Below are 17,038 nucleotides of genomic sequence, written 5' to 3' on the forward strand. Positions count from 1 at the left end.
CATCACTTACTGTGGGACTGCCCAGCTCTCAAGCCTACAAGGATGCGGCACCTGATGGTAGCAAGTCTTTCACCAAGTAACCCTGCTTCATACATTGCCTGGACGCAAGGACCGTACCATCGTTCTCTACTGGACTTCATCGCATCAGCTAACGTTTTTCCATTCATTTAATCTCTACTACATCATTCATCACACCTTCACCCATCATTGATGCCCTGGGGCAATAAATTTCGCTTAAAAAAAAAAAATTTGCTGATTTTCAGGTTTGTTTGTACTGCCACTCGTCAGCAGTCGTTTTTTTCAGCTGCGTTCTTGAAAAGCTGCCATTAAGTTTACGAATTTGTTCTCACGTTTTTTTTTCTGTAATTGAACTATTCATGGATGATACATAGTTTTTCAGGAAATTTTTTCAGCACTGCGACGGATGTGATGGTGAATTTTTTTTCTGGCGCAAGGGCATCTGCGGCCAAAGAGCACCATTGCACAAGGCATTTTCATTTTTTGCTCAAGGTGGGGTCAAAGACCCATTTCCAAAGCATTTCGCCCTGAATAAGCCAAGCACCAGGCCAGGGGAAAGCTTGTACCCATTGTATCACCGGTGGGCACCCGGCGGCACTGAGGATTGAACCCCGCACCTCCCGCATGCGAGGCGAGTGCTCGAACCACTAGGCCACTGCTGCCGTGCTTTTGCTTTCGCCTTTGTAATTAAAAACTGTGGTTTTCACGTGTTCGGTATATTCAGAAAACTCCCCAGACCTTGTTATTTTGTGGTACAATTCCTGATGACTGAAGAATAGCTAAGCATACAGCCACAATGATACTGGTCGTGAAATTTCCATTTAGTTCATCAACACTAATACCCCTCCCACACGGGACTTCTTCACGGCCTTTGCCGTAAAGTTGTCTTACTGCACTAAAGGAGGAAAACCGAAAAGGAGCAGCGGCGCTGCTACACGGCAAATCCAAAGGAGCTAGAATGCGGCCTCCGTGAATGCCAAAAGTCACTGCTGTGTGTGCAGCGGCGCTAGTAACATTATGAAATTAAAGCAGACGGTAGCACTTCAGCTGAGAGTGCTTTCGTGTATGTTTGAAAAAGTAGCTATCACGATAATAGACGAGCAGTCTGACGGTGAGGAACGGATATTTTGAAACGAAAGTTTTTTTGGTTTTTTTTCGTCGTTCCCGGTCCGACCACGGTAGGCGCACTTTTCCGTTCGGCTCCTCGTTGTGTGTGAAAAGCGTGCTTTGTTGCTTATGTCCTTGTGTGTATTTCAAAGAAATTAGGTTGTGCCCAGTTAGGGTGCTGCCGTAATCATGAGCGACGAACCGCAAGATGTTAGAACGAAGTGTGTAATTGCCATGAATAGCAAACGAAGAAAAAACAGCAAAGCGAGAAGCGCAAGCACGTGTGTGTCGATGCGGCTGCTGAAAAGCGTTCAAGTCCTTTCTTAGTAGTGTAGATGTCTTAAGTCATAGCCTCCTATACGGCTAAGTGCACTGTACTGCAAAATTAACCATTAAATAAGATAAATTAGATATTTTTTTACGTTTTCAAAACTAGAAATTGCGTCAATTTTTTATTCTTTGAGCTCGCTAGCTGGCGCTGCCGTCTGGGTTGCTCCTTTAAGCAACTTTAAGGCCGCTGACGGCCACCTTTGCGGCTACGGACCTTTTTCGCAAAGGTCTCGACGCTTTGCCGTGTAGATGCGCGTCACGCGCCTTTGGGGCAAAGGACTTTAATTCCTAAGGCCTTACAAGTGCCCGTGTGACAGGGGTATAAGATTATTGGAAAATATTTCATCCAGAATGGCCTCACCTCAAAACAGTGGCCAGTCGGCCGAGTGCATTGCACCCACCCACCTGGATCTCGTCACTGGGCAGGTACTCCTCCTTGAAAGGCTGTCCCTGCAGGCGGAGCAGGAGGCAAGACTTTCCCACGTTGCGGTCCCCCTTGATGACAATCTTCATGTTATACTGGACTCCTCGAGCGAAGCGCTTCTGCAGGCTCTGCTCCATGGCTTGCATGCCCGACGGGGGCTGGTGCTTCCCTCCACCTGTGGCAGCGCACCCTCCACCGCCATCACCGCCACTGTTGCCCACCAGCTTCTTGAAAACAGTCAGCATCTTGCCACACCTTGAAAAGCCACTGCTCTGTCAAGAGGACAGCACCAACCTGCACGTGGCAGACACGAAAATTTCTTCTCTCTTTGACAACGATTCTGCTGAAAGCAACATCATCAGTGAAAACAGCTCCTTGTCCTTTTAACATGCTTCTGTTCATCCTACAGAAAGTATGCCTGCTAGCATTCACTATCACCATCAGCAGGCTGCACGCCAAAAGAAAGGGGTGTGTTCACTATGCGAGTAAATACTGGTACAGTGTGGATTCACTAGGAAGTCTTGTGTGATAACTGCTGCAGTTCCCAACTGCTGTGAGTACAGCATCATATCGCAAGTCAAATAGAATGCGAGTGAATGCAGTGCCCACTGAGTGTCAACTGCATAGTGGCAGAAAACAGTCAAGAATCACTATATTAATTATTTATACATACTGCAGCCTCACATAAGGAGCTTCTAGAGCTCTAAAAGCTATGGCAGATGCATTTTTGCTGGCTGCTGCAAAACACTTGACATTTCAATATTGTCAAGCTCCATTCGGTTGGAAGGCTTTGAGCTCACAGGAGATGCACCGATTGGTGACAGTAAAATGAATATCAACACGGCTGCCATCAAGTCAGAGTAGTACATCTATACATTACAAAAGCGCACACACATTAATGGCACGAGGTGCCACTTGGTGACATCACGCCACTGTTGACAGCCACAGGTTAATACGGGACAGAGAAACCAGAACCACCAAAAATTATTGGTCACTGCTCATCAGCAACTCCCACGTTGAAATTCATACCTGGCATTCAATAAATACTACTGCATTATTTATTGTATTTGATATCTTTTTCATCACACTGCACTTCACATCAACCCAACTTCTATTTGGTGCACTTTTTTGCAGAAAGACTACAAATAAAATTCCTTATCACTTATCTACTTACACAGATGCGCCAGCAACAATTTAACATTATGGTGCACAAAGAGACAGATGTGACAGGTGGCAGTTAACATGGTTCCTGCCCATGAACATGCATAATTATGCAACAATTACTTCAGTCCCCATTGTGCAGTTACCATAGCTCTGGCAGTGGTAACTACTCAGTGCCAAGACTGACTGAAAACGGCCTCCCTGTGCTGTCCTGTGGCAATGCAGCTCTTTGCTCTTACCAATATTAAATGCACTCTTAGAAAGAGGTGTATTCTCACACAGCGATTCACCCTTGGAGATGTGAAACTCTGGTTTCCTACACCTTCACCAAACCAGTTGGACCAACTTGTTTTCTTGTATATGTGAAGAGCTTGTAAAAAAACTCGCAGGCCAGATGCCACTGTGCAAAATGAGGTTTAGAGATAGCCGTTTTTGGTGGTGAATATGGTATTCCTTACCCACTACTGTCTTCTCTGGCACAACGTGCGTAACATCATTGTGCTGTCACTCTACAAAGCGTGCCATGTTGTTGTGATGTCGTGTGTGAAGTCACTGCATGCTCACCAATTAGCTGTCGCTGTAAATGCCACAGCTGTTACAAATCACACCACACAAATCTTTCACAACCTGTTGGTACCCATTTTTGTTTCCGTACCGTTTTCGTTTTTGGACTTAGTGCTAGTGTTTAATTAATTAGTTCTCTTCAAATGTGTAAGCTGGGCTTCCACATACTCGGTGAATATTTTTGACAAAATATTTTTATTGTACGCCATGCACAGATAGTACGCCAGATAGTATGCATAGATAGTGCATGTGGCCTCACACAGGACCATGTCAATCATCATCTCAAACTCAATGCAGCTGGCCTAGAGCTAACCACACTTCGTGTTTTCAAGGCTTAGTTTTCACACACAAAACTCCAAGTATCATTCACCCTTTGAGACAAAAGGAACAGCTCCGGCCAAGTGTTAGTACTGTGAGACAGAGGACTGAGTGAGCTTTGCTGCCACTGCAAGTATAACGGCCACTTCTCCGAAGATGACGATGTGCGATGATGGTGAATATTTACAGATAAAGGTAAAGGTCACACACTGTGCTTACAGTATCTACATTAATCATCCTGAATGGAGACCACTGCAGTAGCTGTAGCAACACTGCAGTAGAATGCATCAAAACAAGGAATGGACAGACAAGCTGCCCACAATGGAACAAAAGAGATAGCAACACGTCCAAGCAGAACAAACCCAGTGCTAAAAGATAGGTGGACATCTGCAGCAAACATTTCTGGTAGAAACACTCAAAAAAGCCAAACTGCGCAGTGCACAAAGAGCCATCATGGTCAAGAAGCACATCAGCCAACAAACACACTATCTCACCTATCTCAAGAGTCACTTTGTCATGCCCAGTTCTAAGTGCTACCACAGAGCAGAGCTAATGAGTCCAGACACACTGCCGTGCTTTATGGAGGCAAAAAAGTTAGCAGGGGTCATATCCATTGATGCCATATCCACGAATCAAGCTTTAGAGTTTAATTAAACTTTCCAAACTCTTGACTGCCATTCCCGTCTCATTGTTTGGTTTTTGAGGAAAGGAACTGGCCCAGTAACTGTCTGGGATGTCTCCATGGACACCGGAACTGCATGTAAGTGAAGGGATAAAGGAGGGAGGGAAAGAAAAACCATTCCCATCTCACCAGTGCACTCTAAGCACAGCCAAGTGCATTTGGTTCACCATAGTGGACCTGATCAGAGATGATGCGAAATAAACTCGGGGACTGTTACATGATTACGATAACCACGGAATTGCACAACCATGAAATCAATTTACAGCTAGTCTTGACTTTGTGCATGCATATTAATGTAAAATACAGCGGTTATCAACACACAACACAGGGCTTGGCAAACCAATGATAGGTACCTAAAGGCAACTCATGTCACTTCCAATATGCTGGTAAACCGCAAAGAGAATTTCTTCTGATACACTTCAGCAAGTACTCGTTGCACGAAGGTATTACTGGACTAGACCAAAATGAGAAAAATATTTGTGAACCAGTACACAGACACTCTTTTATGTTTCTACGTTCACTTTTTCATTTCATTTCATTACCTTAACGGCCCCAGGGAAGGGTTATTACAAAAGGGGTGAGAGTATTGGGTTAACATTGCTATGAGAGTACATATTTTTTTGCATTTTCAATGAACTCAGATGAGCAGGTGATGACAGCAATATCGCTTGGAAGGTCGTTCGTCAGCAGCTGTGCGGGGAAAAAAAAGACATTGGAAAAACTGGCAGTGCATGAGAGCGGACGGCCGCAGTGTAGCTGATCACTGGTGCAGGGTGTTATGCATGCTTGGGGAAGGATATAAGGTGAGGCGTGCAGGGTGCTGTTAAAAATTTTATGGAATAAAGATAGGCTGGAAGCGCAACGCCGGAGTGATAAGGGCGATTAACCGGAAACTACTTTTAAGGCAGAAACACTGACGTAGTAACAATATGATGCAAGACCGAACTTGGCACCATGATTTTGAACGGATTCGAGACAATTAATATGACAAGCTTGATGAGGATTCTAAATTGGTGATGCGAATACTAGTTTGGCCTGACAAATGGCTTATAGGCTAATAACATGTTGAGAAGCATGGTGTAGATGATGTTTTAAGAATCCTAATGTTCTTTATTGGCTGATGATATCATATTAACGACATGCAAAGTCCAGGAAAGATCACTAGAAAGAGTTACTCCTAAATACTTATATGACTGAGCTGGTTCTATGAGCACGTCAGAGATTACGTCGGAAAAGATACTGTAATTATGGCGACTAAGGAAGGACAAGAGCTTACATTTATTTCGGTGAAGTTCCATTAGCCAATGGTTCCGCCATTTTTGGATAGCCTTAAGATTGCTTTGAAGTGATGGTTGATCAGTGGGGGCAGTAATGGCACAATAAGTAACACAATCGTCAGCAAACATGCACATGTCAGAGGTTACATTTGTCAGCAAGTCACTGATGCATGTTAGAAAAAGTAGTGGGCTGAGTACAGATCCCTGAGGAACACCTGAAGTTACTGGGAGGAAATTAGAGTCCTTGTTGTTAACAGAAACATACTGAGAATGGTTAATTAGGAACCTTTCAATCCATTTCAAAATGTTGGGATGCAAATTTAACCGGGAAAGTTCTATCAATGAGCGTTTATGGGGTACCTTGTCAAAGGCTTTAGCAAAATCTAAAAGTATGACGTCAGTCTAGTTAGTGATTAGCATTAAGGTTCATGTGAAGAACATGTAAGAAACAGCCAGTTGGGTAGCCCCTACAAAATCCATGCTGTATGGGATGAAAAAAGTTGTTAGAATAAAAAAATGCCATGATATGGGTATAGAATGTCCATGATTTTGCAGGGTACACTAGTTAAATAAATAGGACGGTAATTTAAGGGAGAGTTCTTGTTACCCGATTTGTGGACCGGAACGACCTTCCCAAGTTTCTAATCGTTGGGGAGTTGGCTTATAAGGAGTGACTCAGTGAACAACAGTCACAAAAAATGACAGATGTTTCCTTCGTGTTTTTTGTAGGCGTTGACACTGTCGATGCCGGTGGTGGATGAAAGTTTCATGTTTTCTATGAATGATAAGATTCCAGTTAGAAAGAACATTAGGGGAGGCATACAGTCCTGAATAGACATCATGATGGGTCAGTTTCCTTAGTGAACACGGATGAGAATGCTTCATTAAATATGTTGGCGCAGTCTGTATCAGAAATAGGTTCGCCTGATGGATCGGCGAGGGAAATGGTACATGTGTGCTGCAGGTTGATCAATTGCCAAAACTTACAGGGGTTAGTGATCAGCTTTTTAGACAAATCGCAATGAAAAAAGATGCGTTTGGCGTCATGAATTTAGTTTAAGTATGCTTTCTCAGCCGTGTAACACATGTTGCATGTGTTCTGACTTTGATAAAATTTTGCAGAGCAGAAAAGGCACTTCTTTTTGTTTTTCCAGATGTTTCAAACTGATAAACCATGGGTTTTTCTGGTTATTTCGTACAATTATTTTTTGAATAAATTTTTTAACCAATTCATCATTTCCCTTTGAATAAAGACCATAGCAGCGACTGTCCGTGTTTTGCAAGTTTTCTTTCCTATGTGGTTGTCTTTTTTCGCACTGAAGTTATGTCCAATCAAATAAAGACTAGTTATCGTGAATCATTCTTGATGAATATTAGATTCAAAAAAGGGTACAAAGCCGCGAAGTTCATTATTAATGGCAACATGGTTTCCTTTATCATATATTCAGGTAATTTTTTCCATTGGTTATACGGGAGAACAGTTTAGTGGCAAAGCATGCATGTATTAGTTTGTGATCACTAACACTTGAAAGATAAGTGATAGAATGGAAGCATTCTGGAAGATTCATTAATATTAGATACAGGGTGTTAATGCAGTCTCCGAGTCATACGAGCTGGTTATGATATTACTTGTACTAGGTTGAAATCAAGGCAAACATGAAAAAATTCACTAGCATCACTGTTACTCAAAGTGGTTTAATTCTGCCAACTGATTCTAGGAAAATTGAAATCACCAAAGAGTAACCTGCATTGGGGTGCTTAATTTTCATTTCATTCAGTGCATTATGAAAGTTACAAGAAAAATCTGGACTGGTATTAGGGGGCTTATAGCAAACGCCAACGAGAATTGACTATGGTGAAGAGTGGAACAAGACCCATCATATTTCAATGTCTGATGAAGGATTTACGGCTGTGCATGATGGCTCCTGTCTGGTTGCAATAAGTACTCCTCCTCCTCCCCTCCTATCTTTACAAAAACACTGAAATTTGGCAAGTCGGTGAAAATTTCACTGCTAGAGATGTCAGTGTTGAGCCATGTTTCTGTCAAGATTAGTAAGAGATGATGAGACCAAATTAGAAACGATGTCTCACTTTGATATGAAACTACAGACATTGATGAAAATCACTGACAAGGAAAGTGTGGGTTGCAGTGCACGTTTCAAACGGTGCGCGGAAAGTTGTTGACAGGATGGTTGCTATTGTATTTCTTTTACAGTTTGCGATGCCTCGTTGAATGTGCAACGTTTTGGACCTATGAGTAAAGTTTTGAACGCAAATCGAATTTATCTGTTTTTGACCGTGCATAGGCAACTACCTGTTTTCAAGCATTATGAACTGCAGGATAAAAGTACGCCAATGTTATAATCTGTTCATTTAAGTTTTTTTCCCCACAAGAAAGAATGCTTTCTTCAGTTTTGAAGGATGTGAACTTTACTATGATTGGCTTGCTGCGATCTGTCGAGTGACGCCCAAGATGGTGAGCATGCTCAATTAGATTACGGTCAATGGTAAAATCTAGACGCATAGAGCTGTGGCGAATGACTGTTTCTTCCGAATTCGCAAAACTCTCAGAAGGATTAGTGTCGGGAACACAGCAAAATATGAGGTTGTTAAGCGGGAGCGATTTTCGGCATAATCTACACGTGCTTCTAGTTTCACGATTTGGTGAATGAGTAGAGTGGTTAAAGTTTTCAGGCTGTACAATTGGGAATTGCAGAAAGGGTAGTACGGTGTGATTCGAGAGCTATCATGGGCTTGCTTAAATTGGATAGGGTTGTGTCAGTTGTTTTGAGCTGTGTCTTAATGTCCTGTATGTCAGAAATCAGTGTTGCCTGGCCAGTTGTAAGTTTCTGCAGTTTGGAAGGAATGGTTGGTTTAGACATCACCCCAGAGGAGTAAAAGCAAACGGATGGCGTGGGAACATTCAACAACACTTGCGCAGCCCTACAGGCTCGGCTATTCTATTCAAGGCAGTGCAAATATCTTTTGTTTCACTACATCCTGAAAAACATCTGTTCAACATTCAACACGGCAAATTTAATGCCATTCCAACCAAATGTCATTCAATGCATCGAATGTCATTCGGTCTCCTTCGGTGCTACACGGTAAAAAATAATGTCATTCGAAAATGATGGCAGTGACAATCAGTGAAAAAAAAAATAGTACAATTGAAAGACATCAGGGCGCATAAAAGATTTTTAAAATTGTTACATAGTGTTTCAGAAGCGGGTGAGAACATTTCTGCACAATAATATAAGCTAAAAACATTATTTCCGGCAATTCTCCAAACCCGACCGCGGCGGCTGCGTTTTTATGGAGGAAAAACGCTAAGGCGCCCGTGTGCTATGCGATGTCAGTGCACATCAGTGCACGTTAAAGATCCCCAGGTGGTCGAAATTATTCCGGAGCCCTCCACTACGGCACCACTTTCTTCCTTTCTTTCACTCCCTCCTTTATCCCTTCCCTTACGGCCCTGTTCAGGTGTCCAACGATATACCAGACAGATACTGCGCCATTTCCTTTCCCCAAAAATCAATTATTATTATTATATTATTATTCTCCAGCACTTTAGACATAAAAAGCCAAGCCAAGTACAAAGTCAACCACATATCCGATAAACGTATATAAACTATAGAGGCTAGAAGTTTTGACTCGTGTCGTGAGCAGGCGCCCTCGCCAGCCGCCGCGCCGAAGCCTGTTTCGATGCTAGCGTAGGTGGCGCTGTTCGCGGCAGGCGAGTTAGGCGAGCAGAAAAGCCGATGCCGCTGCCGCAGCTCCTCGTGTCGCTCGTCGAGTGAAAGCGCGGCTTTGTGGTGCGCTTCCGCTTCGCTAATCTGCGTCTGCATTGTGACCACAATATTGTTTATTGTGTTAATCGAAGCGCATTTTTATCTTTCCAGCATCAGCCTAGGAAATCAAGTGCAAGGTTCAACGTCCCGTGGACAAAACAAGGAACCTTCATTTCATTTCTGAATTTCCTAACATCGTAAAATGTATAAGGAATGCATTTACTTCTAAGGGAGTCCATCCTAGGTGGTAATGCATACATCGGCGTTATCAAAGAAGCGTGGAAGTTTGACAAAGACGCGCTTACATTGAAAGTCATGCCACATTTAACTTTATCCCATTTGCAGCCGAATGCATTTGACAAAATGCGTGTCTACCTTGCCTTCCAGCTGTTAAGTGATGAGGTTATGAAAGGACTTTTTTTTTACAAGGATAAGCTAGACAAAATTTTTCGTACAACTGAGCCAACAGAACGATTTGTGAAGCTCATGGAACGCTTGATATTTGTCATGACATCAAGGGTGCTCTCCAAAGGGCTTCGCCCAGAGTCAGCAAGTGCGAGATTTCTAGAAGAATTTCTAACCTTCTTGAATGAATGAGAACGGTATGCCGCTCAGCACGGCGGTGGATTTTCATAGTGCAGGGACTGCCTTCGGACTTAGTGACGCTGAAAAGCACACTGTCACTTGTGAATTATGTGATGTCATCACTAAAATACAATTATTTCCTGACAGCCAATTTGAGCCAAGACAAATTAAAGAATTCATTTGGAATTGTAAGACAATCATTCGGCTGCAATGACCACCCCTCTCCAGAGCAGTTTTTGCTTATAGTAATAACCTTGCCTTCTACAATAATTGGCAAAGCCGCCAAAGAACGGAAATTCACCAGCTGAGGTTGTAATTTCTCTTCTGCAGCCCTGTGATGCAAGGAAAGAAAAGGCGGCACAGATAGCAAGCCTAATTGATGACCTGTTGGATGAGAGAAACCTGGCACATGCTTCAGCAGTGCTGCAAGAGCAGGACAGCATGTTTGACCATAAAGGCAGCATAGAAAAGAAAAGCAACAGCCGACTCATTTTCTATGCCGTGGCTACGTTGTCAGGAAATCACTGAAAAGATTCCCATGCCCCGCATGTGCATCTGCCTTGGCTATTTAATTTGCCCCTACAGGCTGATAAAAATGAGATCTAGATTGTTGTACGCTCCAAAGCGCATTGAAGTGCTAGTAACTAAACTAGAAAATTCATTCACTGCCTTTTTCAGCAGAAACGAGCTGCATGCTGGGAGCATGATGTCGTTTTTACATTTTCTACAAGGGCATGAACTCCAAGAAGTCGGCTGCAACGAGCACTCCCGCGCTCTTACAAGCGATGTGATTAAGTGTTATGTTTGACGAGGTTGCATTTTTTTACTAAAGCAATGAGCAAAGATAGGCGTCCAATCGCGAGAAGCAAAATTAAAACTGCTCAAACTGAGGCGATGCCGGTGAAACTGCATCAGTGAAATGTTCCTGTAAATAAACATTGCGTTAATATGTTCTGTTCCCTTATTTATGTGATTACATTAATGCATTCGGGGCTGTAACGACCATCCGTGAATGGTGCCTTCCACACGTGAGGCCGTAATTTCGCTCATTCGTTATATACAAGACGCGCTCGATCTCTTGGATGACGAGCCTTTCTTGTTTCTACGCATGTCGTGTTGTGCTCGTTCATTTCCCTTCGTCAGTGTCTTGTTGTGCACCTTTTCCTTGTTCCTTTTCCCGCGAAAATGTGTTAACCAAAGCATAAACAAGCAAAAATATAAGCGCTCGCGGCTTCAACAGTCTATGCCCACCTGAAGCAGTAGCTTCGAAAGTGGTTTGCTGAGAATACCGCTGCTGACCGACACCGCATGCACCGCAGAACATATGAACACTCGCATTATATTTTGTGCTTTGGCCAGACGAATATCGCAGCCGTTACAGCAAGACGTGCGCAGCGAAATGCGTTTCCCGGCATTGCTGCCGAGCGCGCGCACAACACACCTGCTAGCTGCAGCGCCATCTGTGAACCGTCATTGCAAATTATTTCCTCTCCGCTGGCGCGTTCACGACACTAGTCAAACCGTCTAGCCTCTATATATAAACAAAATGGCTGACGCAGCGGCGCGCGGAGGTGAAGTGAAGTGCTCAAAAGGTGAAGTACTCAGTTACATCTATAAGTACTTGCGAGCTAAACGAACATGGAACGCCAACCAGCAAGAAACACGCAACTCAAAATGATCGACGGTCGCGGGAAAGGCCCTGCTTTAAGGTCGGCCGCTGCCGTTGGCTGCTGCTGGGACCGAGAGTAACAGCTATCCACGACAGCTTCTAGTGTCAAGAAGTTCGCACCAAAATTAACATTTGTTTAGCAGAACTAAATAAATAAAATTTTTAACGTTGGCAGTGCGCATGCTATTTTTTCGCGTCGCTTGTTTCTGCTGCGTATCTGGTGTCCAGAGTACACATTCGGTTGCGGTCGAATGCGAATGAGTTTGTCCCCAAACTCGTTCGATGGCGAATGTCATTCCAACCTCATGACTTTAAATGTTCCCGTGTAGCAGCCGATTAATGACATTAGGTGCTAATGTCATTTGATGGGAATTACATTAAATTTGCCGTGTGGCAGGGGCATAAAAAAGACGTTAACATTAACTGTAAACGGCTTAATTTGCAAGCATTTTGTCAACAGACTGCAAAGTGCAATGTTGGCCATGTGAACAACTGAAAGCATCACACAAAAAGAACTGCACTGTCCAAGTGCTTCCTTTAGCATCCTTCCAAATTCTATGAATGCACAAGTCAAGGATGCACTGCCCACACATCACCTGCCTTCATGAGCTTCCACATCTGTGTACACCTCAGAAAACAGGGCTGCTACACAGGACTACGGGACATACTAATCTCCGCTTTATCCTTCGGACATGAGTAAGTTCAACTGTACACCACTTTTGACACTGAGGGCACAGCTCAATGCATGTGGCTCAGAGAAGGTATGCCACCTTATCTGAGCCACATGTGTGGTGGGGCTGCAGCTATTTCACAATCTCAGTGTCACACACCAAATGAAGAAAGATGATTAGCAGCATCTAAACGTTTTAACAGTAAAAAACAATGCAAACAGGAATGTACGACAAATCTGTATTAGCAGTATTAGTTGTACACTGCCCACAGAGTCTTTGAGTGTGAAGGTGGTGCCTGAAAGCGCGGACGCTTCACATACACACCATGGCTTTTTCACCCAAAGACTCTACTTGTTTTGCCCACTTTAACATCATTGCTTATGACTGAAAACACAACCAAAATACTGCAGCTACCTAAAAATGCAGCATTTCTGAGATGCCAGAGCATGGTGAAACATGCTTGTATGCCAGGAAAATAGTCACTGGCATCTAAAATTTATCAAAAAGGGAAGCAGAAGCAAAAATTTAGCTGTTAGCACTGTGATATAGCTGGCAGATGAGTAAAGTTTCACAGGGTCTCCCAACTTTCCAAAAGACTATGACTTCTAATATACGAGCCACACTCAAACAAGCCACTGCACTCTTGTTCATAACAGCTCTGTTTCATAGTTACTTCCATGCCTAGCAGAGCACAATGACCAACATGTAGTGCAGAGATTGCTCGAGAATGCGATGCTGGCTCAATCACGGAAAGACAGCCGGACTTCCTAGGGCGCTCGACTACTGATCCGGAGTTCCCGGGTTCGAACCCGACCGCGGCGGCTGCGTTTTTATGGAGGAAAAAAGCTAAGGCGCCCGTGTGCTGCGCGATGTCAGTGCACACTGACATCACGTTAAAGATCCCCAGGTGGTCGAAATTATTCTGGAGCCCTCCACTACGGCACCTCTTTTTTCCTTTCTTCTTTCACTCCCCCCTTTATCCCTTCCCTTAGGAAGGCAATTCAGGTGTCCATATATGAGACAGATACTGCGCCATTTCCTTTCCCCCCAAAAACCAATTATTATTATTATTATTCCCTGAACAAGGCAGAGCGCACCTGATGGAGGAAAATTAAACCCCGTCATCGGGGCAAACAGTCTGCCACTGTATGCATAAACAGAAGCAATTCACCCCACCTTCTTGCACTGAGATGGTGAAAAATATTTTGTAAAAGGTGTACATAGCAATGAAGAAAAGATGAAAAATGTCAGCAACGACAACTAAAAAGGCAGAGCTTCCATTTGCTGCGTACAAAATTTCTCTAAACAAACTAAGTTCCCCATGAACCGTCATGCTCCAAAATATGAAATTGAAAGTAATAATCTGAATATCCCAGCAAGCATGCTACACCCGGTCTATAAACTGGGTGTAACATGCAACTGAAATGGGTGTAACATAGGGTGAAGGAACTGAAGGCAATGTAATACACTACCACAATTACTGAATCAAAAAACATGGGTCAGAGTTGCTTGATTCAGCACTGGTGCTGTCAAGCTGAAAAGGGCCCCAACTTCTATCAGTAGCATGTCGAGAAAAGAACAGAAGTACAATTCTGTAAAATGCAATGCTCTATGCAAGATGATACAAATCACAGATGGCTATGAAAGTGCACATACGAAGTTATCATAGTTTATGGGGGTTTAACATCCCAAAGCAAATCAGGCTATGAGGGATGCCATAGTGAAAGGCTCCGGAAATTTCGACCACCTGGGGTTCTTTTACATGCACTGACATCGTACAGCACACGGGCCTCTAGAATTTCGCCTCCATCGAAATTTGACCGCTGCGGCCGGGTTGGAACTTGCATCTTTCGGGTCAGCAGCCAAGCACCATAGCCACTGAGCCACTGCGGAGGCCCATAAAGTTATCAGAAAAAATACCAAGAGTACCATAGTATGTCTACTCAGCTACACACAAAATCAAGAACAGCAAATTAAGCACTCCTCTTTTACTACTGTGATGACCCCCCATAATGCGCAGGTCCACACGGGACGGAGAGGCAAAGAGACACCGTATGGCTCAGTTTAAACAAACAGATATATTCAATAATTACACATGATTAAGATTATACATCAGAGGCTGGGGCGTCCGAGCTTACGTGCCGACGACTTCATGGGGACGATGGAGGGGCTCCGGAGTTGAGCTCGAACGGTTGCTGGCAGAAGCTGCACGCCGTCGGGCTTCGGCGCTGAAGGCCCCCTTGGCGAACGATGTCGTCCTGAGCGTCGCTTCTTCGGTACTCCTTGTCGACTTTTATATCCTCTTATCCCCACACTCCCTAGGGTGAGGTCACCCACGCCGGAGTGGGGGGGGGCCTAGGGCTTTCACTTGGGCGCACAAACACACCACCGCACTTATGGTCTCGCCCCCCTCACGTGTTGAGTCCGAGGGAAAGAAGGTTGTCGTCGAGGTAGCGCATAGCGTCAGCTGTGGTAAGGCGCGCTCTGGCCCGCTGTCGGTTCCCGCGGGTCACCGGCCTCCGTTCTCCATCAAATGACACTCGCCCCTCAAGGCCGGAACGCGAGGTCACTAAAAGGCCGGGAAAGTGGTCCCTTGTCCTGGGATGTGCTCGGGAGGGTTGATTGATGATGCCCGCCGAAACGAGGCCCCCTTGGAACGGCCACGGCAATTGGGGAAGATAACGCCCGTCTCCCCGCGGCGGCGGCGGCGTTCGACTCGTGCCGACACTATGGAAAGGGGGTCCGGTTGTGCTTAAACCCCTTCGTTCTGGTCGTCTCCGTGCGGTCCACGGCGGCAGGCCCGAAAGCAATCCCACTCAAGTTGCTTGCAGCCATATACAGTAGAAACATGAAAGGGGGTCATTCTTCCGGTTGTGCTTTCGCCGCCACTGGGGGCTCAGTCTACGCCGCGCCGTCGAACGCGGACGCTCGTAGCACACACAAGGAACGTCACACTACCATAGTTCCACAAAAACAAATATTTTACATCTGGCAGAATTAACAGCCTTTTCCTCAAGCACATACACACAGAACATTACAAAAGTTGCAGAAAATTTATCCAGAAGCAGTAATCCTTCATTATTATGAATTAGCAGCCTTTTATGCAAGCAAAGTTCTTGCCGACGCTGACAACTTAAGCACCACTATTCAACAAATAAATATATTAAGGCACAGAATGGGTCATGGCATAACCATGCTTATCTGCTGTTTTGATAAATTACCATGCCAAAATGTGGGCAGAAAATATTTTAGTGACATTCATTTTCTAAAAGCCGGACTTGCCAGGAGAGGCAGTCTTTTAAACACTAGGCATCAACCTGCAGCCGTGCATACCAATATTAAACATTTCGGTGCTAACCCAACACCCATCCTCTGTCTCTGACTGCAGAAACCCGGCACTGGCCGGAGTGCCACCAGAACATGAAGGTGCAATGCAAGGTTTCAGTTCCAGGCCACCGCGGTGGCTCAGTGGTTATGGCGCTCGGCTGCTAACCCGAAAGACGTGGGTTCGATCTCGGCCGCGGCGGTCGAATTTCGATTGAGGCGAAATTCTAGAGGCCCGTGTACTGGGCGATGTCAGTGCACGTTAAAGAACCCCAGGCGGTCTAAATTACCGGAGTCCTTCACTACGGTGTCCATCATAGCCCGAGTCGCTTTGGGACGTTAAACCCTCGTAAACCAAGAACCAGTTAACATGGGGTACTACAACCGCACGCCATGCAACGTGAGCGCCATTCCAAGGGACCCCAGAAGCATCTTACCGTTAAGCAAACAACTTTCGTTTCGTGTCCGATCATCAAAAGGAAGCACAAGTTACCGTGGTTCTGCCAAAATCAACGCGCCCCAGTAAAGCACAGATTGCACCTCTAGAATCGCAGTGGTGATATGATATGAAATGGCTTTAGTTTTTATCTTCGACGTACGGATCGATCTCAGCGAAGTGACCTAGTTAGTTGAGACGATGAACCACATTAACGCTGGCCGGACTAGGTACTACATACTTACGAACCGCTAGCACCAATTTCGAATGGATTTCACGCGCCGCATGATACTGAGATCGAGGACGAATCTCGTGCGCCCGCACCACAAGCAGAGCAGCGACCCTCGTTTGTAAAAAAAAAAAATGCAATTCGCCAAATACGCTGCCGCCTGCGAGTAGCATGTCCACAAGATACGTTCCTATCTTGCATGACAGCAACACACGGTGGATAAGGCAGGCACACAACGACGCCCCTTACCAAACCGCCTTTCACACAAGCCGAGATGTCGGTCGCTTCCGCGTTTCACAGTAGCAGTACATTCGATGCCGGTGTCATATCACGATGCCCGATGAACGTGACGGCGCTCCATATGCTCACGAGCAATCCACGTATGCTGCCGATGCTACCGATGCGGCCCCTCATCCCGACAGCGCCATTTTTGAAGTTCAGAAAAAAAAATGTTT

General features: G+C 44.8%; 1 protein-coding gene across 6 annotated transcripts in view; it reads right to left on the minus strand.

The window, feature by feature from the left end:
• Positions 1–17,022, minus strand: part of LOC144116288 (rab-like protein 6) — a 149,716-nt gene extending 132,694 nt beyond the window's left edge. For 2 of the 6 annotated variants that reach the window (XM_077651029.1, XM_077651024.1), the window contains exons 1-2: positions 16,833–17,022; positions 1,861–2,173 (exon numbers count right to left, since the gene is read on the minus strand). In XM_077651029.1, the coding sequence (XP_077507155.1) occupies positions 1,861–2,124 (264 nt within the window). In that variant the 5' untranslated portion in view covers positions 2,125–2,173; positions 16,833–17,022. Of the gene's footprint in view, positions 1–1,860; positions 2,174–14,732; positions 14,830–16,355; positions 16,375–16,599; positions 16,709–16,832 lie in introns of those variants that run through there. The other 4 variants (XM_077651025.1, XM_077651027.1, XM_077651028.1 and 1 more) reach the window with 4 other exon arrangements.
• Between the last annotated feature and the right edge of the window lie 16 nt (positions 17,023–17,038).

The sequence above is a fragment of the Amblyomma americanum genome, chromosome 1 (genome assembly GCF_052857255.1).
Source record: "Amblyomma americanum isolate KBUSLIRL-KWMA chromosome 1, ASM5285725v1, whole genome shotgun sequence".
Taxonomy (NCBI): domain Eukaryota; kingdom Metazoa; phylum Arthropoda; class Arachnida; order Ixodida; family Ixodidae; genus Amblyomma; species Amblyomma americanum.